This window comes from Psilocybe cubensis, chromosome 9 (assembly GCF_017499595.1).
Source record: "Psilocybe cubensis strain MGC-MH-2018 chromosome 9, whole genome shotgun sequence".
In the NCBI taxonomy this organism is placed as follows: Eukaryota; Fungi; Basidiomycota; class Agaricomycetes; order Agaricales; family Agrocybaceae; genus Psilocybe; species Psilocybe cubensis.
Window position 1 is genome coordinate 1,401,567 of NC_063007.1, and position 22,358 is coordinate 1,423,924.

The following is a 22,358-nucleotide window of genomic DNA, read 5'->3' on the forward strand; positions in this document are numbered from 1 at the left end:
AACAAGTAGCTTATCAATGAGTATCTGTGTGATCTGGTCAAATCTCACGTCATACGGAGATAAAATAAGCTTCCGATCATACTAAATAAATGATGTGATGTCATATTTTCCCCAATCAGGTAATCCCGCTTCATCGTCAGCCACGATGATCAAAGCATGCTGGTAGCTGTCACATACATTGACCTCATGATTTTGCAATAGTTCTCTCTGCACTCAATCAATAAACATGAAATTTTGTAAACATTTAGCGCTTTATATAAAGATAATTTTACAAGGTTTTAAATTCTTGTCAGATGGCTGTAAAGATACAGAAACACAAAATTCAAATTCACGTCTTCTCACCCAAAACTTGTGAAACCCAAAATGGCAGTCATTTCAGAGACCATGAGAGGTATTCAAATGCATAATTTTTTTCAAAAAATATAATGATCCCAGTGAGCTCATTTTGACACATTTTCTAGTATATTGAGAATATCTCCTTAAATACAAGGATTCACATTCTACAAAAAATGTCATTCGGTAGCTATTAAAAATATCTTTCATATAATATATGCCGGAGGAATGAGGGGCCAGCCAGTGAAAAGATATGTATTTCAAAAACACTCCAAGGTGTGGTTCTGAAAGGGTCGTTCTGCATCATATTGTACATTTATGATGGGATCACGTCCATTTTGTGCATCTCTGAATCAAGTTTTGTTCATAGCATTTCACTCACTCATTCAAATATGCTGCAAAATAGGTCATATGAAAGCTATTTTTCCCTTCTTTATAACGGCATAATTGAGGGAAATTTATCTACAGAAATAAACATGTTATACTACATTTAGATCTGCGCTCACAGGCTGTCAGACTCTTTGTTTCCAACATCCATGGGCTTCAAGAAAGTACCTGATAGGGGATCGGATGAGGAGTTTCCCAATGTTCGGGAGGCCTCCTGGTCTAGTGGGGCCAAGAAACAAAAGAGAGGGCGGCCGAGGATCCACAAACTTCCTGCAGAATCATCATCAACAAACCTCCCTCAAACAACGACTTACTCTTTCCAAAACCATGAACACAACATTCTGGAAGAAGAAATACCTCATTATCCGGGAGATCTAACTGATCAGCAGGTACTTGATAACCTGAGACAGCTAGATGACGACAGAACGGGAGGAAAGGTATGTTTTAACATGTTTTCAGTAGAATGATCAGGATGACTTTACCTATCCAGTCTCAAAATGATTACCTGAGGGAATGGCTCCCGAAACGAGAGGTGTATCTTGGAACAATGATTGGAGGAGAAGCCCCGGATCCGGATCTGAATGGACGGTGTCAGCAATGTCAAGGAATGTCTGGAGTGTGGAGATGTTGCCAATGCTTTGGCTCTAGAATTTTGTGTTCTGAATGCCTGCGAAGAAACCATCAATTTACACCTTTCCACCGTGTTGAGAAGTGGACGGGTCTATATTTCCGTCCGGGAGCTCTGTGGGAAGTGGGTGTCAAGTTGTATTTGGGTCATAATGGGAAGTGGTGTCCTTATCCCACGGATCCGAGCCATCTAGGATGCGACAGCGGAAACAATTCATCCAGGAGTCATGGGCACGGTGGAAACAATTTGCCCATCTTTGAGGATGAACACGGATTGGACCTGGATCCGCTTCCTGCAAGCAATAACCAAGAATCCTTTACAGCTCAGCTTCTGGCGGACCCGGAGGTACCCCATTTGGTTGAGCTGGACAATGGAGATGATGAAGACAATGATCTATTTGAAGAAGTCGATACAACCTATCTGGACCAACCTCGTCCAAAGGCAGCAGACAACAATGGAATTCCTTTCAAGGCAATTGTGCACACCTCCGGAGTCCATTATCTACCCGTGCAAACATGCATATGCCGGTCCGTCCGCCTTCCGTCTATCAATTTACAGTATCTAGAGATGGGATTATTTGCAGCCAGCTTTGAAAACATTCAAACTGTGTTTACAGTTGAGGTCCTTGAGGACTTTTGGATGGACAACCTCGAGTGCAAAATGTCGGCTTATCAGTATTACCAAAAGTTGCAAAGACTGACTTCGCCAGCGTTTCCAAAAAAGGTGCTGAACCGCTATTGTGAATTGAGAAGGCTTAGTAGAGAATACAGGGACCTCGTCCTGAGACGACATTATGGAGAAGGGCATACAAGAGAAGCGGTGGTTTCTTACTATCGTCATTGCTATGATTCATCACCAGCAAGGATGGGTATTAATGTATTTGATCCGATCAATGGCAGATCTGATAGTCCGTCTCAGGAACTCGGTATGTCAACGGACCCGTCACCGGGACACGGCGGATTAGATGGTCCGCCTGCACCACAAATGACGCGGACCAAGGATTATCCCAAAGTTGAAGATAGGAGAGGGAAGTTGGCCTTATTCTGCCCCGCCTGTCCACAGCCTGGAATAAACCTACCAGATACCTGGATTGATGATGCTGACAGGTGAGTTTTGGTTACTTGTTAAGGCTCACTGCAATTGAGAGCAAATAGCAATCTGTACATACATAGTTATGTTGCAGATGGTAATTTCAAAGCAGATCACCTCAATCAGAAAAACGAGGGAGACGATGTTTGGTTAAGCATTGGAGAAGGATACATGACTGCTCTGGGCCCATACAAGGAGCACATCAAGGAAGCAATTTCTCTTGCTCCACGTTATAAACTGGTGCGTTATCTACCATGATTTATCTTTCACGGCGGATGCTTACTTTCCGTGTCAAAATCTTCCATGGCGGATGCTTCCCTTCCGTGTCAAAAAAATCTTCCACAGCGGATGGCTTATCCTCCGTGTAAAAAAATATCAGGAACAAACATGTCATAACTACCACGCCCAGAAAGCTGAAAACAGAGTCAGCCCGGGTAAGAGAGTACGTGGAATTGGGGCACACGCTTGTGCTAGGCACGGATGCTTCTGTCCATCCAGCGTTGTTGATTTTGACAAAGGCAAAAAGCAAATGCACATGGATTGGTCTTTGACTCAGGCCAGGGAAACTACCAACACACAGGGAATCACAAAACATTTGGAAATCTACAATATAAACTGTCAATATTGCGTTAACTTGGCAAGGCGTCTCTCTGAGTCCACAAAAATGCATTGGCCACCTTCTGTTAAAATGATTTTTGCAATTGGTTTATTTCACGTCCACGGGCACAAGACGGAATGTCTTTACAACTACGCATCCACCTATGTCCCGGGTGTGGGAATCATTGATGGAGAAATCCTGGAGCCGTTGTGGTCTGTGTTAAATGACACATCCCGGAGTACACGTTCCGCTACCACTGCCCATCAAGCAGAGGTTTTGGACGACCACATGTGGGATTCCAACTGGAAGAAGAACATTAATATGGCTGCAACAATTGCTGCAAAGTTCAAACGGGCACGGGAACAGTCCGGAATCACAGACCAATTTTATAGGGGTATCACGGATCAACAAGATTCCGGGCTCATCAACACTTGGGAAGATAAAATTTCAAAAGCAGAAGCGGACCAAGAACAAGGTGTGGCCGACACTGTTGGCAAGGTAATGGCAAGCAAAGTGAAAACGGCTGCTGGATGCCAAGAAATTGAATTGCATCTTTCAAATATGGAACTTACATCTAATGGTGCTACTGGAAAGGCAGCATGGATATCATCCGGCTTAAAACTGGAGCAAGTGCAGTACCATTATTTCAATTGCATCCTACAGAATTTAACATGTTTTTAGATTGGAGCTCAGGGACCATGTCAGAAAGCTCGGAAAGTGTCCTTCTACCGCGCAGAAACTTGACTTGGTCACACGGCGGGCAAAAGTGCTGACTAGTCAGCCTGGGAGTTGGTCTGACCAGTCACCTGACCAGTGTGCTGACTAGTCACCTGACTAGTCATGTAGCTGTCACGCATTTATTGTCACGCTGCTAAGTTTCTGTAATTCCGCTCATTGATTGTAGAACAGAGGATTTCTTTTCTATGCCCCAGACTTACACAGGGCGGGTGTCGTGTATCTTCTAAACAACGTCGGGTGACCGTGCAAAAGTACTCTAAAAACATGATTAGTTATCCATTTGTTTGAATAATGACCGAATTTCAACCAAACACAAGAAATATCCAATTCCAAGTCATTCATTGCTTTTCCTCAGTGACAGTGCTTTGGAAGACAATGGTTTATTCCCATTTAATCTTATGTTACTGAACTTATTTACCAATACTAACCAGCGTGACAACATTTGTGTGACCTCTCCTGACTGGTCAGTTGATTCGTCACGGAACGCGTCACGATATGGTCACGTGACTGGTCAGACCAACTCCCAGGCTGACTAGTCAGCACTTTTGCCCGCCGTATCAATAAACATCGCTCCATGCAGACCCGCGTTGAAGCCTTCTGTTGATCCGCTATGACCTTCATGGGCAAAGATGTCTTGGAGGATATTCAAGGGGACATCACTCCCATACTTGACTATGAAGTCAGTGACAACAACAATCCTGATCTTGGAAATGTCAACATTACCCGCGCGGATCCGGAACAACAGCCGCTTCCGTTTCCCTCCGCCGTCAAACAAGATTTCTTTGACGGCCTTGACGCGGGAACAAACCTCATTTTAAAGGGGCTTCACAAACTTGAACTTCAAATAAGACATGGCCACGCAGAGGACTGTCTGGAAGCTGTCCGGTCAGCCTTGATCCAGCTTTCTTGGCAGTATAAATATCAGGTTTGGACCGCCGACTCCATCTATATGGGGACTTGTGCTTGGGATGGTGTCAAGCTTTTGAATGCTTCCTGGAAATTGCACCGGCAACTCTACAACACAAACCGTCAGAAGATGATCTATTTATCTGCTGGCGTGTGAGACGAGGATAATATTCGGAAACAATATCCCATTCTGCAAGTCCATGATTGCAAGTATAGTAATGCTGTGTCGGATCCAAACATTTGCAGAGGAAGCTCGGACTGTCTAAGTTGGATTTGGAGATCCCGTCAGGGACTGGACAATGATAATCAATTATATGTTAATGAGTGTGAGTATTGCTATTTGTATTTCTAATTTTTTTCTCAAGGGTTTCTTAGTCTTCAGGCTAAACTGGCTTCGCGCGCAAGCTCAGAGGAATAGATGGCAAGAAGGAGCTGACCTTGACAAAAAAGAAAATGGAATGGACTGTCAGATTTTATGTGTATATGGCAAAGACATGGCGTGCATGGCATGATTTTGTTCCTAACAGGTTAGTTGGTTACAGAGCAAATGCTCAAAAGCAGATTGCCATGTGGAATGATCTGGGGCGGGCCGCAGATAAGGTCTTCTGTCAAATTAACCCGGAGTATCCGTCCGTGTAGAGATTTATAATTACAGATTAACCAGTTCTTTGAACATTCTTGTTGTATCCCATCTCGTTGAATTCATGCACTTACCGCGGCTTTTTAAACCTCCTGTCGAGGACAAACATCATCTCCTTACCTATGATGAGCGACATGCTCTGGCCAAAGTTCATGTCCATATTTGTGGTGCACGGATCCGTGCCGGATACCATTTGTTCATTGCAAACGGAGACTCTGTTTCCTCCGTGCATTGCCAAAAATGGATGTATTTGCTTGACCTGGAGGTGGTAAGACAGTAATTTTGAACCATTATATCTTGCATTGAGAACTGGTCGATAGGCTATACTGCTGAGAGTACTCAGATACTGCTATGTCAATGGATTCCAAGTTGATATTCCATTTTTTATATCAGAAATTCTCAATCAGAGCGTACATACCATTTTGAACCAAACTCCCCACCATTGAGCTGTTCTATTTGAATCTCTAAATCAAAGCTGGTCAGCATGGGAAGATGATGAAATAATCAGACCAAGAGCTGGGGATATTGGTGGAAGGACGGATTTGCTGAAGGCAATGAGTGGCAAGTTGCCTTTATTACCGTTGAATTGCAAGCAAGAGAATTTTGGAACAAGGTATGTTTTTTTATTGCTGTGGATTATATCTGATTTGCGTGCTTCCCACCAGGTGGTTCTGCCTGAATACCAACAAGAGGTACTCCGGCTAAATAATCAGACTCTGCTACCAGATCATTAGACCTCTTGTAGCTTATAAAGTAGTAGGAAATTCTAAATCAATCATTTACTGTAACCCACCATACTATGCTACCAGATCATCAGGGCTCTTGTAGCTTATAGAACAGTAGGTAATTCTAGATCAATCATTTACTGTAACCCACCATACTGTGCTACCAGATCATCAGGGCTCTTGTAGCCTATAGAACAGTAGGTAATTTTAGATCAATTATTTATTGTAGCCTACAGAACAGTAGGACATTATGTTTCAATCACCTACTGTAGCCTACCATACCTTGCTACCAGATCTTTAGGGTTCTTGTAACTTATGGAACAGTAGGGAATAATCAATCAATTATTCACTGTAGCTTACCGCATCCCCGAACCGTGAACTTATTGGATTTACGTTCCGATTCGGCCAATACCAAAATGTTGCTAATATAATATAGCTCAGGCCAACAACACCACTATACTTAAAATATAATACAACCAAATATTGACAAAATCAATTGTCAAAATCAAAATCTTCCAATCGATCATCCTCCTCGCCGTCGTCTCCTTCTCCATCGTAGCCCTCGCCATCATACTCATCGTCAGAATCACTTCCTTCACTCAGCGGATCTCCCGGACTTTCCTGCTCTACAATCTCGATCTCGTCAGTAACGCTCGCGGCCGCCTGTACCCCATTTCTCCTCATTTTTGGTTTTGGCAGGTTTGGGAACATTGACACCCACTTGGGCTCAACGCCAAATTCTTGCATGAGTGGAATCCAATCGATGGCACATCATCTGGCCATCTGACAAAGGATGTAAGCTTGCTTATTTGCGTAAGCTTCCAGTCCTTTTTGAATCGTCCTTTCGGCTGATGACCTCAGGCATCGCTGTTCTTCCCACCATGTCGCCTTCTATTCCCACCAAACCAAGACCCTTCTCATCTCTTCCTCAACCAGAAGCGCCTCTTCCCTCCATCTCAACAAACGTGCCCTCGACTTTGCCCACTCGACGCGCATGTCCGTATTGAACTTGTCATCCTCTTCCTTACCACTGGTACCACTCCATTGGACACACCAAATCCAGGATTTGACGTATTTCTTGCTAGTGGATCTGTTGTCAAGGGGGTCCTTTCCAGGGCCTCTGATATCCTCCTATCACAAATCTTGCAAGTCTTTTCTCCACAATCCGTTGGGATCAAGCACAACGAGGGCCACACGTGCTTTTCGGTACTTGTGGGCCGCACGCTCAATCTTATAGTAGAGTCGATTGTAAACGGTGAGCATTTGTGTATTAGGTCAATTTCCAGTACCATTCACATTGATCTTCTTGTACTTCCACAGCTTGGTAACGTTGCGGCGGCTTCTGCGAATTTCGGAAAGTGCGTCGTAGGCGGCTGCCTCACAGAGGCTCGCTTCCATGTTGCAAATATGTACCATCTCGGACCCTGAAGCACAAATGTGGGCAGGGAGAGCTGAAGGCATGAATAAAGGTGTGTTTTCCACTGTTTCAATTCTCGGCATGCCATTCTCATCTGCTGTTGTGCTCGTAGCTATTAGATTTGCTACATGCGGGGTATATATCAGTTGTACAGTGGTCAAAAAAAACGTTCGAGTATTGGTCACGTATGAAAAGATTAATTTATAACTTTGAAATTAAAAATGTTAAAAATATGAGATTATTCACAGGTATACTAGAGGGTATTAGCTAAAGGATGGCACACTGATCATGTGATTTTTCCAAGAATTGACCAAACAGGAGCATATACAGTTTGCTAAGTCATTCGAACAGTTTTTTTGCTAAACACTTGAGTATCAATAAATCATATCTACTAGTACTTTGTATGTCCACCTTTGGCCTTAATCACTGCTGCACACCTTCTAGGCATGCTAACAATCAAATTCTGCACCACTTCCTTGGGTATTCCATTCTATTCCTTCTCAACCCTCTCCCAAAGTTCATGGATACCCTTTGGTGGGACTTCATGTTCATTAAGTCTTTTTTTGAGGTATTCCCATAGATGTTCAATGGGGTTGAGATCTGGAGATTGTGCAGGCCATATGAGGACCCTAAAATTCTGCTCTTCAAACCATTTCTTGGCCAATTTTGAGGTGTGCTTGGGGTCATTGTCTTGCTGTAAGTGGATATCTTCTACCTGTTGACCATACCACTCCAAGGATTTTAGGAGCTCATCACCTAGGATCTCAGTGTATAACTGAGCATTCATCTTCTCATCAATTCTAGTGGCAAATCCAATTCCTTCCCATCCCATACAATCCCACATCATCAAGTTTCCTCCTCCAAACTTCACAGTTTGCTTGATCCTCCTGGGGTCCTGTCTGTTTTCCTTGTCTATCCACACCTGATCTCTGCCATCTGAACCCAATCTGTTGATTTTGGTCTCATCTGACCACCAGACTCTTGCTCAGTCATCCACAGTCTACTCCAAGTGCCTTTCTGCAAACTCCAATCTAGCCCTCCTATGCTTTTTTGATAACAAAGGCTTCTTTTGTTTTGCTACTGAGACCATGCCAGTTGATTTGAGTGCATTCCTAACTGTTTGAGGACTGATATTCTGGCCATTAATAGTAGCCAGAGACTTGGCAGCTTGCACAGCATTCTTGATTTGTCCAGTTCGAATTCCACGCTTGGTATAGGTGATATTGGCACCAGTCAGCTTCTTTGGGCGTCCTCCATGGGAAAACACTGCCTCAGGACAGTAGTCTTGGCGAATCTTGGTGATAGAACCAGCACTAGCTCCAGTCTGGGCCTTGATAGAGGCATAGGAGTGACCAGAAGTAAGAAGAGAGACAATAGTAGCAATGGTTGCTTTAGAGAGGGGTTTCATGCTTGATTGGGGGGATAAAGAGGTTGGTTGTAGCTATTATATACCTATTCAACATGTAGTCACATGATTTTATTGATAGTTGTTTGGTATATCAACAAAGTCATGTAATAATACATAGTTTATAGCATTTAAATTACTAGCAAAAAAACTGTTCGAATGACTTAGCAAATTGTGTATGCTGCTGTTTGGTCAATTCTTGGACAAATCACATGATCAGTGTGTCATCCTTTAGCTAACACCATATAGTATATCTGTGAATAATCTCATATTTTTAACATTTTTAATTTCAAAGTTATAAATTAATCTTTTCATACGTGACCAATACTCGAACAGTTTTTTTGCCCACTGTACCTGTCTCCAGTTGTTGATTTGTCAAAGGAGCGCCACTCATTTCTCATGAATATCACCCTGCTTTTTTGTTGTTTTGACCGTTTGGCTTGCAATCTCCATAGTAAGTTTGTACCTAACAAGTTGATTTATTACAATGTATTAGGAAATGCATAGAAATGATGTAACTCAACTGGTGGTCCTCTAACTCCAGACCAGTAACAAGGAAGCCCGTCATTGTGACTTTGTGGGCTGGGAGTTTCCCTGTGGCTGCCATCACAGCTTCCTCTTTTTGCAACTCATGTCGTGTGTCTTGAAGCGTAATGGCTAAGACAGAATCAATAAACAATACAAAAAGTAAGTTTAAAACACATACTGTTTGTTGATTCCTTGTACGGGTTTGGTTTTTTGGGATTTTCCTCCCATTGCTTGATTTTGGCTGTCCACTGTTTGATGACATCAACAGTGAAAGTTGAAGAGAATTGTTTAAACGATTCCTTGTATTTCTTTTGCATCTTATGAGCCTTCTTGAATTTCCTCGCAAGGCTAGTCCCTAGAGTACAAGTTGAGAACCTCGACTACAGACAGATAGTAAAAACTCACTAAACCCAATAAGCTTGCGAAAGTTCCAGCCATTCCAATGGTCATTAAGGGTGTCTCGGCGAGCAGACGGCGCCATTTCACGTACACTTCCTGCAAGTGGGTTTGTATGAGACCAATTTGTCTCCACTTCCTTGCCGCACGTCTTCCCAACACCCTTTGTATAGCCAACATTGTAATTATTGCAACAATCGGGGCCATGGCCATTGATGTGCCAACTGGGAATGGCGGTCTGGATTTGTGTTCCTTTGGCAATTCTCATTTTTTCTGGGAATTCAATGATCCGTTTGAAAAGGTTCTTTGTCCACTGGCAGGCAATGTCATATGTAATGAAGATACAGGCAAGTGTAACTCCCATTACTGCAGAAAGGACAATAAAGTCCATATTACAATATCTGGATTCATAATATCAGTACCCGGAGTATCTCAAAGCTGCACATCATCAAGCATATCACCTACCACTCACCCTTCTGCAAGTCACCAACCCCATTCTTGTGAACTAAAGCATGTCTGGAGCACAAAACCAAACCAACCCCACTGACAGCGTATCCGGGGGTATTACGAATGCTCGCCCTGACGATTGCATCATTCTCTAAGCGACATGTATTCATCTGATCATATAATGTATGTGTAAAGCAACAAATATATCAACAAACCATGAACAGGCTTACCTCGGGTTGCTCAACATAGTTACCAATGTGCTCACAATAAGCAGCCTGGTCGACAAATACTCCGGTTCCAGGCACCAAGTCTACATCACCCAATTTCCGCTCCTTGCCTTTGAGTTTGAAATTGGCATCGACCGCAATGAATAAAGTATATAGAAACCTGGAGAAACAGCATCTCAGACATCCTTGTTTGATCAGAACGTAGATGAAAACATACAGAAGAGGCCCAGAATCTTGCCAATTATCAGGCAAATTGCGCCCCGGATGTGGGCAAGCCGGACATTCTACAATCAAACCTCCAGGCTCGGTGCCATCAATTCCGGAAGGGTCATGGCCTCAACCTGCGCGCTTCCACAACATCATGTTTCTCCACAGGCGAAAAGCTCGATGCATCTCTGGAAAGCAGTACTTGATATTTATAAATAGGTTAGTAGACCATCATTTTCAGCAGCTCGCTGTTGAAACTCACAATTGTTGGTTTAAGTCCTGCATTATCTGTCTTCCTTAACAGGGTGTTGTAGAAGTCATACAGATTTCCCTTTCCCTGCAATGTATGTTCATGAAATGTGTCAAGGATGTTAAATGTAAAGGCGGTATGAGGATTAGCAGTGGTGGCCGGAAACCATGGCATACGCAAAAGTTGGGTGAAACAATCAGGCGGATGATCAACTTTACATCCACAGTAATCTAAATTTACAGTGTGCGCACCTGAGATATCTATAACAAGAAAACCACAAGGTCCAGGTTTTGGGCAAGGACAAACACGTCCATCATGGCCTAGCTGAACGCGTAGTCTAAGTTTTGACAGCAAAGTGCGCTCAAAAAAATTTCCGTTCCATTGCTGGCCATGATGAATGAATTAGGTCGAGAAATTTTGTAAGAAATTGACCCCTACCTCGACATAATGCAGTGGCAGATCAGCATGATTTGATAACAAGCAGCCTTGGCACATTGGGGCAGTGCCATGCCCACAATCCGTGCACTTGAAAATGGTGGCTGTTATCCCACAACCACAGCATTTTTTGTCATTAAATGATCCTAGGCTATCGTGACAAAGAATCTCATCGAGTGTGTGGTCTCAAAAGTTGAGCCACTTCATCAATTTTGACTAGAGGATAACGAGTAAGTACTGATATTCAAAAACTCTTGGATCATGCCAAACAGACACACCTTCGCAGTATTATCACGCTTCCGTTTTGTCCCCTTAGTACTAGGTTCTGCCACTGCTGTGGCTGAGCCCATCATCCCATTATCATCCATAGCAGCCTCGACACTAGCACTGCTACAGCCAGCCTCAACATTGGCACTGCTGCAGCCAGCCTTAGGATCACCGACTTCGGATGGACTGGTGTTGCATATAATAACCGGTTCTTGGAAGTGACAAGTATGGGCCCGAGTGACTGTTGCAATGTATAACCTTGTGGCCTTGGTGTTGTTATCGAGCAGCGGAGCATTAGCCTTTTGATGAGACGGATGCAGGGCAGGCAGTCGACGGCTCTTCTTAGATGGACGCAGGTCCACTTTGTGACTTGAGGTATGCAATGCATCATCAGAGGGGGGCATTGTACAATGTGCGAGTGAGTAAGAGCAAAAATATTTATTACAGTGTGTGTCACCCGCTGAGATTGAAGGCAAAATACATGTTACCGTATGATTGCAATGAAATTGCTTGGTATCAGTGATGCTGTTTGGGCGCCTAAAAATAACCTCATGGTTATCTTATCATACCAACAATGAATTTTTGCGCATCAATGAGTTTTGAGTTTTTTCACATTCTGTCAAAGAGTTTTACTTTGAAAGATGAGTGGTGGGTACACATCTGTGTTAATCTGGAGCTCTTTGAAATTCCGTAAGTTTCACCGTCGAGTTTACATTTGACGTGGTCATCTTTTGGTTCACAGGGTGCTATTCTTCTACTTCCAATCTACTTTGATGTAAAGCCATCTGTTATAAATGAATTCAGTGCCATTACAAGATTATGATAACATGGTATATGTCTGTGTTTACTGGGAGTTTTGTGAGACTTTTGATCTACCGTTGAGTTCACATTTACTGTGAATTTGGTCTAGCACAGGATGTCTGAGTTCTTCGACATTCAAGTTGAGGAGTAGCTATCCGAGTAAACCAGGAATTCAGCAATGGTTCGCCATTCCCTCAGTTCTACAGTCATTGGGATTCAAATTTAATACAAACGCTGCTTTAGATTTCTCATCTAATGTTGAGTTCACATTTAATGTGAACTTGGTCAGGCACAGGATGCAGTTCTTTGACATTCAAGTTGACGAGCACCTATCCGAGTTAACCAGAAATTCAGCAATGGCTCTCCATTCTCTCAGTTATACAGTTATGGAGATTCAAATTCAATACGAACATTACTTTGGTTCACGGGATAGAAGTCACTTATAGTAGTACAATAACATGATGTGCGTTGAATAATATGACCATATAACAGTATCCACTGTGAATTTGTTGCGCAACCTGGGAAGCTTTCTGCACCAATAGTTACGGGTCATTGACTCGGATTCCAATTGTAAAACTATGTTTGGCTGGATTTGTCCTACAAAACTCAATGCAACTCGACCAAGCACGTTGGCATTAGAAACTTATTTAGTCAGATGTTCTCAATGACACTCGGCCTACTTACGCTTACTGACTAGGTATTTGGTTACATCAAGACTACAAACTTCTGTACTACACAAGCCTCTACACAAGTCTCCCTCACCCCAAGGTTGACAAGGAATTTGGGTAGCAGGAATGAAGCGCCCCTGGTGACTTTCGAGTTTTTTTTTTGCGAATTTTGGGTAGGGTCAAGCAGCCTCCACCTTTTTATAGTCTTCCTTGTCTTGTTGCTTTTCTGTATCAACACAACATTCTAGACAGCAAACCGGGAAGTAGATTGGACCTGCAATATCTACTACATGCACTGTACAACAAAATGTATAACTATGTTTGTAGGTAAACTACAATTACTTTGCCTGACCTTTACTACCACGTGCTAGTATATTTTCAGCAAACTCACGAGGCCCAAAGATAGTGTCATCATCATAAGGTTCTCTATGAACGCGAACAAGACTGAGGGTGCGGCTTCTAAAATAGTCCTCGGCAGCCTCATCATAATTAGAAAACCCTTTCCACGAACACTTATTTTCAATGCCTTCAATCAGCGAGCTAGCAAGATTCCTAAAAGAACCATCAATACAATGTCTACCTTTGAATAAAGAGCCATTGCTTACCAACTGGAATAGAAGCCAACACGCCGTCTAACCCGGACAGTATAGTGAGGAACATTAAGTTTGGTAGACACGGGGGCCCACTCTAGGAGAGTCTGAAGGGATGGTGTAGAGGACATAGCAGTGAATGGAGTGCGTAAGATCTGAGCATCATAACAAAGGGTTGACGAAGACTGACTAGGCTGGGTAGAAGACAATGGGGTATATGACAGGGCCTTGACGTGCACCGACTTCTTGGGAGTCTGCGGAGTAAGGGATGTGGAGATGGGAAAGAGACTGTAGCTCGGGGGTTGACCAGAGGGAGGTGGAGACTTGAACGGAGATCCAAGCTGGAGATGAGGTTTGGAGCACTGAGCTTTGCCTTTGCCCGATGCTGAAGGGCAGGGTGTACTTTGAGCAGCCTGAATGTATGCCGAGTGGTTGTTACAAACAGGGGTAGAGGGGACACTTGACAAAGAACAATATTCCAAAGCAGGTGATGAGCTGGCAGTCACGGAATTGTTGTTGTTGTCGTCATACTCGTACTTTGCCTCTTCAATTTGCTAGCAAACCTGAGAGTAGTATTTGTGAAGCCTAGAGAGAACCTCCATACTCCCCCTGACTTGAAGTTCTGCTAAAGTAAGGGAGGGGTATACGTGGCGCAGGACATCTGGAACAGTGAAGCTTTCATCAAAGACCCGTTCGTACTTCAAACGCGCGGTGCGCAGCTCTTCCTCGGCAAGAGCAATATCACCTTCCTCCTGCAAAAAGATGGTTTCTAAACTCGAGACAGCCTGAGAGGATGGCTTTCTGCGCATCTGCTTTAGAGACAGGAAAAATGAGAATGGCCTCACCCGTAACATCAGACACAATACTTACTATTGCGTGTAAACTTGAGTTGACAAACAATGGTTTGTGGTTATCATAGGTGTAAGCTTTGGGGCAGTCAAGTGGGGAGGGTGAAGTGGCTTACTGGGTGAGTCAGAGGAAAAAGGACGATGGAAGAAAGGAAAAAAGACGTGTGCAGTGCGGCGTCAGGGTTTTTAACAAAATTGAGAAAACCATCTGACTCTGCAAAACAAATAGAATTGGTAAGTACGGTAAGTACCCTGCCACGTTTTTTGGAACATTATACAACATCTTTATATACCACGTAGCTCGCTCAACAATGCCTCGTAAAAGCTGGACATCAAATGACCAGGCAGCCTGGCTCAATGGGCGCTTCACTGACTTTTGACAAGCCAAAATTAACGGCAAACAGAAGGAATTTTACAAAGAGACCTACCTTGAATGGCAAAAACTCTGGCCCAACCGCGTGCCCACCGAGCAAGAGATTGCAAATTCTGGGTCCAAGGAACAAGCTATTGTGGACATATATGTTGCTCAGGAAGAGGTCAGTTGACATATCTTCTTTTCTTTAGTGGGGGTATTTACCTCGTCTGCCAGAAACTAAAGAATTGGTTCCGCAACCACAAGCGACCAAAATTGGCAGAAAAATCAGACAAGAAAGGGACATCAGCGGCTACATCTTCCGTCCTCAAGCTGAAGAAGAAGCGCATGAGTCAAGCATGGCAGGCATATTCCGATTTGACATACAAGACATAGTAGAAGTCCATAGTGGACAAGGAATGGCAAAACTATGTCAAAGACTGGAAGGAGCGTAACCCCGGCACCGAGGTTGACACCTCCATGTTCGCTTTCAGGAACAAATTCATGCAAGAAAAGTACAAGGAGCAGTCCCAGGAGGTCAAGGACCAAGTGGATCAGCATCGCAGAAAGGCTTTCGAAGAAGCACAGGAAGATGACAATGATATATTTCAAATGTTAGTATCCTCATCTCTTAGACAGCAATGCATGCACTCACAGATACAACAGAAACATTGAAAAATTGCCGCGAACAATGGCAGAGTTGACGTCAGAGACGTCTCTTGATCCGCTACCACCACCAGCCCAAATCTTCCCACGGTCAATAGGCCAGGACGACAGGGCGAAAGTAGCGAATCAAGTAGATAATACACACTTAATCCTACACTATACATCTTTAATCGAGACAAGGCAAGATTCGCATGACATTGAAACCATCCCCACAAAGAAAACAAGCAAAAGAATTAGCGAGCAAAACCCAGCAGTACAAGAGGACTACGAGAAACAGCGGCAAAAAAGCAGCACCGACAGCGGCTAAGAAGATGGAACCAATACAAAGTGCAGAATCGGGAAGGAAATGGCTTAACGAAAGGGGACTGACGGAGGAAGGGGAGGTGCTAGGAGCGATAGCGATGGTGAAGGTACTCCGGCAGATGTCCAAATGGGAGAAGACACCCCAAGAAATGTGGAGAGACGCGCTGCTAGCGGTGGCACACATTATAGAGGACACACACGGAGAAGACCGCATTGAGATGGTAGCAAACGCAGCGAAGGGTGAGATCGAGAGGGTGGCACGAGAAGCCGTGAAGAGTATGGAGAAGGCAAGGGAGGAAATGGAAAGGGGGAGAGGTCAGACCAAGAGGACAGATGTGAGGGGAGCAAGGAGATCATGGGACGAGGAGGTGGAGGAGCTATTAGCGAACGCCCAGGACGTACAGGGAAGAGACGAACCAGCGACCCAAACCCAGGAGAGACGGAGATTGAGCAGGGAAAGGAACTCAGGAAAGACAGAGGAGAGGAGGATGTACGCTCAAGCAACCACATCGGAAAGAAGGAGCTCCCCGCGACAGGACTGCGACATTAGTATGGACAAGAGGCTGCAGAAGGAGATTAGGGCGAGAGAAGCGAAGAAGGAGATCCAGGTGCTGATCGACGGACTCCAAACCAAAGAAAATGGGAAGGATCTCACACCAAAGGACATCGTGGACAAGCTCAACATTGCATGGGACATGGCAAGCACAGACGCGGAGGTCACCTACACGGACAGCCAAGGGAACGAGAAGATCATTGCGATCGAGGAAAGCCCGATCAGAACAGCTAGGGTGCTGAGAAACGGGGGGGTGGTGATGGAGTTCAAGGACGGTGCCAGCGCATGGCCTCTGACCAGAGACAAGGAATTCAGGCGACAGTTCGAGGGAGCGCTGGGGATAACGGTGAAGGAGAGGGCCTACACGCTCATAGTGGAATTCGTATCCACGTCTCTGCGGGACGGACTACTGGGGATCAAGGACAAGCTGGACGAGGTGAACGGACTGAAAAGCAGCACTATCAAATGACTGCGCTGGATGCACGATCCGGAGAAGAGCTGGAGCAGCAGACAGAGCTACGCGCACGTCATGCTCTCACTGTCTGACAAGGACATTGCGAACAGATTGCTAAAGGAGGGAGTGATAGTCCAGGCATCCCGACACAGAGCTCGGAAATTTGAGGACAAACCACGCAGATGCTACAACTGCCAGGTTCTTGGAGTGGAACACATGGCGGCCACATGCAAAGAGGCAGAGGTCTGCGCAAATTGCTGCTCAAAAGACCACATGACGGCAAAGTGTGAGTACACAACTAACAGCAGCAGATCCGCGTGTGCAAGTTGCAAGAAAGCCAAGCTCGAGGACACCAACCACCCCTCATGGAGCAGACTCTGCCCAATCTACATTTACCATCGCAAGAAACTACGGGACAGACAGCCAGAAAATCACTACAGATACTACCCCTGCGAATACGACCGGAGCACTTGGGCGAGGAAGCAAGACAGTTACAACGACGAGCTATTCGTGGAAAGGTGGAAGGGAGGCGACTACGACGAGAGGAGGAAAGCGAGTCTAGAGGAGAGCGCAAGGATGGTGCAAAGTCAAATGAGAGGTAGCAAACCGGTTGACGAGTGGTGGAAGGACAAGACCCCATGCCCAAGAAGCAGAGCCAACACCGAGGCATCCATTGCCTCGTCGAGATCGAGGGCAGCCAGTACAGCAAGCAAGGGCAAGAGTGCGGAGAGAGGGAGGAGAACATCGAGAGCGGAAACGAGCACCACGGGAGGAGGAGCAAAGACAGCCACGCAACAGACCCTACAGCAAGCATGGAAAGGCACTCAAACCAGCATGCAAGCCAGCAACAGCACGCAGAATGCCCGAAAGGGCGCGACCCGTTAAGATGGAAAACAGGCCAGTAGAGAAGGAGATGAGAGAACTTACGATATGGCAACAGAATACGAGGAAGTCCAACGAGGCACAGCTAGCCACAATACACGCAGCGGGAGAGAACACACACCTGATATGTGTGCAGGAGCCATACATTGACACCAGAGGCAACTCGAGAGCGACAAGAGGATGGCACACAATATACCCCACAACACACTACAAGGACGGAGCGCCGAGATCGAGGGCCCTAATACTGGTCAACTCCAAACTGTCCACGAACAACTGGACGCAGATGGATGTCAACTCCCCAGACGTGGTAGCAATCCAGATAAGAGGCGACGGCAAGAAAATCAACGTCTACAACATGTACGTCAACGGAGAGCACGATGAGGCGTTAGAGGCGCTGCGGAGGCACAAGAGCGAGGTAGAAAAGGAGGAAGAAAGGAGAGGGAGGGACGGAGGCAGGCGACGGGAGGAGGAGCAAGAGGAGGTGGACGTGTGGGTGGGGGACTTCAATCGACATCATCCAATGTGGGAGAGCAACGCCAACGACAGGCTGTTCACGGCGGAGAACTTATGCAAAGCAGAAGGCTTGTTGCAGCTACTAGCGGACTACGGAATGGACCAGGCATTAGCAAAAGGCATACCAATGATCATCAACTCGCACGGAAACTATACCAGGCCAGACAACGTATTCATCACCGGGGACAAGGGAGAATGGATAATGGGATGCAACACCAGAGAAGAAGACATGCCAGCGGCGGACGACCACATGCCCATCGTGACCACGATAGAACTCACGGTGGCGACTAAAGAAATTAAGGCAAGGAGGAACTACAGAAGGACAGACTGGACCGCGTTCAGGAAGGAATTAGAGAGGGGGCTAGCCGAAACACGGGGACAGGGTGAGATAACAAGCGCAGAGGAGTTGGACAAGGAGGTGGAGAAGTTAGAAAGGATGATTGTGGAAGTGATGGACAAGTGTATCCCTACGACGAAACCCTCGATCTATATGAAGAGGTGGTGGACGAAAGAACTCGACGAGGCGAAGAAGCAGGCAAGGACAGCAAAAGGGCGGGCTAGCAGAAGGAAACACATACCGGACCACCCAGCGCATGAGGACGCGAGACAAGCGAGGAACCACTACTCAAATCTCATCAAGAGAACGAAAACTCAGCACTGGGAAGAATGGCTGGACAACCTGAACAGCAAGACCATGTGGGACGCACATAAATTCGTGAAAGCAGCGCCATCGGACGGAGGGAGGACGAGGATACCAGCACTGAAGGAGATAGGAGAGGGGGGGTGGTGAGGGAAGTGAAGGACAACGAGACGAAGAGCAAGATGCTCCACCGAGCCTTCTTCTACAACCCGCCGGATGACCCAAAGATAGACCAGAATTTTGAGTACCCAGAACCGGCCTTCGACTTTGAGCATGTCACTCAGCGGCAGATAATCAGAATCGCAAAGTTGCTGAACCCGTACAAAGCGCCTGGAATGAATGAAATACCAAATGCAGTCCTAGTACACTGCGCAGAGGCACTCGCACCACACCTAGAGAGGATCTACAGGGCCACATTCAGCGTAGACCACTACCCAAAGAGATGGAAAAGATATACCACCGTGGTACTTCGGAAACAGGACAAACCGGACTACAAACTAGCGAGCACATACAGGCCAATAGCGCTACTAGATGTGATGGCAAAGCTATTGTCGGCGTGCGTGAAGGAGAACCTGGAGCACCACATCAAGAGGCACTAGTAGCTTCAATTTTATATCATTATATCTAGACAACTGTCTACAGGCAAACTGAACTGTTACCCAGTAATTCATATCATTGTTTATCTAGAGATTTCATTACTATTGGGCATTTCATTCCTAGACAAAAATATGATATCAAACCAATTGATTTCATTACTTGTTGGCTTGATTTCATTTCAATTGAAGGCTGTTTCATTCCACTATTATCAATGATTTCATTGCGATTTCATTTCTATCTTGAAGTATTTCATTAATATTTAGAATTGATTTCATTAGCTGTAGAGGTGATTTCATTATGATTTCATATCTAATCTTATGATTATCTAGGCTTGATAATCCTGTACCAGATTGATTAGTGCATGCTATTTTTGGCCCAGGAACTCGGACTAAATATATTAGAATTAGGGCTGACAGCCATCACATCAGGGCCCTGTCCCTGCCCCTTCCCTTGGCTCCTGGCTCTATAAATAACACTCATCCTATGCTACTTTTGTGCATTGCTGGCAATGGATTGGGCGCTTTTGGGGGCATTTCTGGACCGTTTCCCTTGGTGTTTTTTAATAGACATATAGTTTTAAAGTGTCCCAATCCGAATATGAAATCAGAATTGCAATATCTTTACTCATTATTGTGCAATTAAGCGTACGATGTTTTGATCAAAAAGCGCACCTTGAATAGCACCATCCAGGGGCTGGTATGCACCATTTTGACTATGCAATTATTTTTCATTTATAATAGACGGAGTACATGCCAAGTTTCAGATCAATTGGAGCAGTGGAACCTATTGAACTAGGATGTACACCCTACCCCTCCTCCTACCCCTTGTACAAATGCCTTCCTGATCAGATAAATTCAGGCCCAACCAGGGATGGGGAGGCGTTTATTATACCAATTTTTAGGGCCCAAAATCTTGGTGCAATTCTAAGATTTAAGGGTACTGCCCCCCACTCCCTCCAGAACTTGTGTATTTTATTATACCATAGGATGGGCTCTCAGACCATTAAAAAACATGTAGATCTACTAGTAACAGTACATAGAGTCCAAAATTTACCCTTAAATACCCTCTGCAGCAAGGGAACATACTGATTCAAGGGGGGATATGAGGACAGGTATGGTAGGTTATTGATCAGGCCATATCTCTACAAATACTTCGTCATAAATCATACTCTTGACATCCACGGATACCTATTGATGCCCCCTAAATATCATTTGCAGCACCTAAAGAGATCCGTCCATTAGATGAGATGCTGCAGAAGGAATACCATTCTTCATCAAAATGCATAGTATTTTCGCATTTACCATATATAAAAGATTATGATCAGAGAATATAAAAGCAGGATAGTATAGCCCCAGACTGTAGCTTTCCAGAACATCATCAACTAAATAGGCAGTAGATTACAATGCTATGTAAACCAATACAATAAATTTTTGGTCTTACAAATGCACCCAAATTTCGGGGCCCGGTTTACAATGTTAAGTAATATTTTTATTAGCTTTACAATATCCAAACAATTATTTGTTTTACCCTGCAAAATCAAGTAAGAATTTTTGTATGTTTACGACAAGTCCGGTTGACCGGCCATTACATAAGCGGGCGACATAGGGGCCGTATGTCTTGGCCCGGCGCGTGTGTTAAATATAACATACGATTGCTCAAACGAAGTTCCAATCACGGTAAGCGTTATATTTCTCTACGTATACATGTAATAACTACATTAATCCGTTCAAAATTTGTCGATATTGAGCTCATCGTCGACGACGATGACCAAAACGGGCGTGGAAAAGCGCGCCGCAGTCGTCAACGATGGCGGCGCGTGCTTCTTTTCAACTACCACCACCACCACCACCACCACCAAACCCGCCACAGCGCGCCAGCGAGTCACCACTGCATTCTAACGGCATAACAAGAGTTAACGGAAGACGACAAATGGATGAGCAAGGTGAGTCTTCAATATTCAAAGTAAGTACTCACTGTTAATTTTTTTTTGCACCCCAAGGAGTACAATTCGGCCTCGCGATCGATCGCGACGGCCTCAGGCTCAACGTCGCCGTCGATGGCCGCAACGGGCACGCAAAAATCGGCGTCAACGTCGATACCGACAACAAGGTCGAGATCGTTGTCAGCGTAGAAGAGCCCGCGACCGGGCGAGTCGACACCGAACCCGTCGTTTCAACCCACGGCGAAATTCGAGAGCGGGAGGAACAGGTTGTCGCAGTCAAAAATCGTATCGAGGACTCGGGGACCGTCGAAGACAGCGACGTCAAGATGCGCGATGGGGAGGGGGATGATCAGGACGTTGAGATGATGGAATAAAGGGCCCGTTTGACAGGCACTCTGAGTTTACCGTGACGCGTGTACAATGAAATCAAGTTTTATTTTTCAAAACACATCCATGTATACCCCTCCCTCCCCGTATCGACGCCTCTTTGTATCTGGACGAACACGCACACGCGTGGCGCGCGCATACGCAACACACGCGTGGCGCGCGCATACGCAACACACGTGTGGCGCGCGCATACGCAACACACGCGTGGCGCGCGCATACGCAACACACGCGTGGCGCGCGCATCACACGCGTGGTGCGCGCATCAAACGCGTGGCGCGCGCATACGCAGCACACGCGTGGCGCGCGCAATACGCATCACACGCGTGGCGCGCGCATATGCAACACACGCGTGGCGCGCGCATACGCAGCACACGCGTGGCGCACGCATACGCAGCACACGCGTGGCGCACGCATACGCCTCAAACGCGTGGCGCACGCATACGCAGCACACGCGTGGCGCGCGCCAGGCACGTCCAGGTCGAAATAGGCTGCGGAACTGGGTTGGGGGCGATGCTCGGTGCTGTCCTTATCGCTGAAAT

General features: G+C 45.4%; 6 protein-coding genes across 6 annotated transcripts; 4 read left to right on the forward strand and 2 right to left on the reverse strand.

Annotated features, from left to right (window-relative positions):
• Positions 1-869: 869 nt before the first annotated feature.
• On the forward strand, positions 870-3,779 carry JR316_0009878 (uncharacterized protein; the record flags this gene model as incomplete). Its single annotated transcript, XM_047895558.1, has 6 exons — positions 870-1,157; positions 1,211-1,308; positions 1,396-2,454; positions 2,521-2,677; positions 3,168-3,665; positions 3,717-3,779. The coding sequence occupies 6 exons, from the start codon at positions 870-872 to the stop codon at positions 3,777-3,779; spliced, it is 2,163 nt and encodes a 720-aa protein (XP_047745277.1).
• Positions 3,780-4,383: 604 nt separating this feature from the next.
• JR316_0009879 (uncharacterized protein) lies at positions 4,384-5,097 on the forward strand (the record flags this gene model as incomplete). The annotated part of the gene is made up of 2 exons (XM_047895559.1): positions 4,384-4,832; positions 5,055-5,097. The coding sequence occupies 2 exons, from the start codon at positions 4,384-4,386 to the stop codon at positions 5,095-5,097; spliced, it is 492 nt and encodes a 163-aa protein (XP_047745278.1).
• Positions 5,098-9,256: 4,159 nt separating this feature from the next.
• Positions 9,257-12,027, reverse strand: JR316_0009880 (uncharacterized protein; the record flags this gene model as incomplete). Its single annotated transcript, XM_047895560.1, has 9 exons — positions 9,257-9,332; positions 9,391-9,523; positions 9,573-9,749; positions 9,800-10,156; positions 10,263-10,287; positions 10,339-10,407; positions 10,468-10,624; positions 10,995-11,008; positions 11,635-12,027. The coding sequence occupies 9 exons, from the start codon at positions 12,025-12,027 to the stop codon at positions 9,257-9,259; spliced, it is 1,401 nt and encodes a 466-aa protein (XP_047745279.1).
• A 1,403-nt stretch (positions 12,028-13,430) lies between these two features.
• On the reverse strand, positions 13,431-14,491 carry JR316_0009881 (uncharacterized protein; the record flags this gene model as incomplete). The annotated part of the gene is made up of 3 exons (XM_047895561.1): positions 13,431-13,644; positions 13,698-14,236; positions 14,279-14,491. 3 exons carry the CDS (start codon positions 14,489-14,491, stop codon positions 13,431-13,433), a joined length of 966 nt encoding a protein of 321 aa, XP_047745280.1.
• Positions 14,492-14,671: 180 nt separating this feature from the next.
• On the forward strand, positions 14,672-16,873 carry JR316_0009882 (uncharacterized protein; the record flags this gene model as incomplete). The annotated part of the gene is made up of 6 exons (XM_047895562.1): positions 14,672-14,764; positions 14,935-15,066; positions 15,120-15,234; positions 15,292-15,496; positions 15,540-15,638; positions 15,724-16,873. 6 exons carry the CDS (start codon positions 14,672-14,674, stop codon positions 16,871-16,873), a joined length of 1,794 nt encoding a protein of 597 aa, XP_047745281.1.
• A 4,423-nt stretch (positions 16,874-21,296) lies between these two features.
• On the forward strand, positions 21,297-21,806 carry JR316_0009883 (uncharacterized protein; the record flags this gene model as incomplete). The annotated part of the gene is made up of 2 exons (XM_047895563.1): positions 21,297-21,432; positions 21,490-21,806. 2 exons carry the CDS (start codon positions 21,297-21,299, stop codon positions 21,804-21,806), a joined length of 453 nt encoding a protein of 150 aa, XP_047745282.1.
• Between the last annotated feature and the right edge of the window lie 552 nt (positions 21,807-22,358).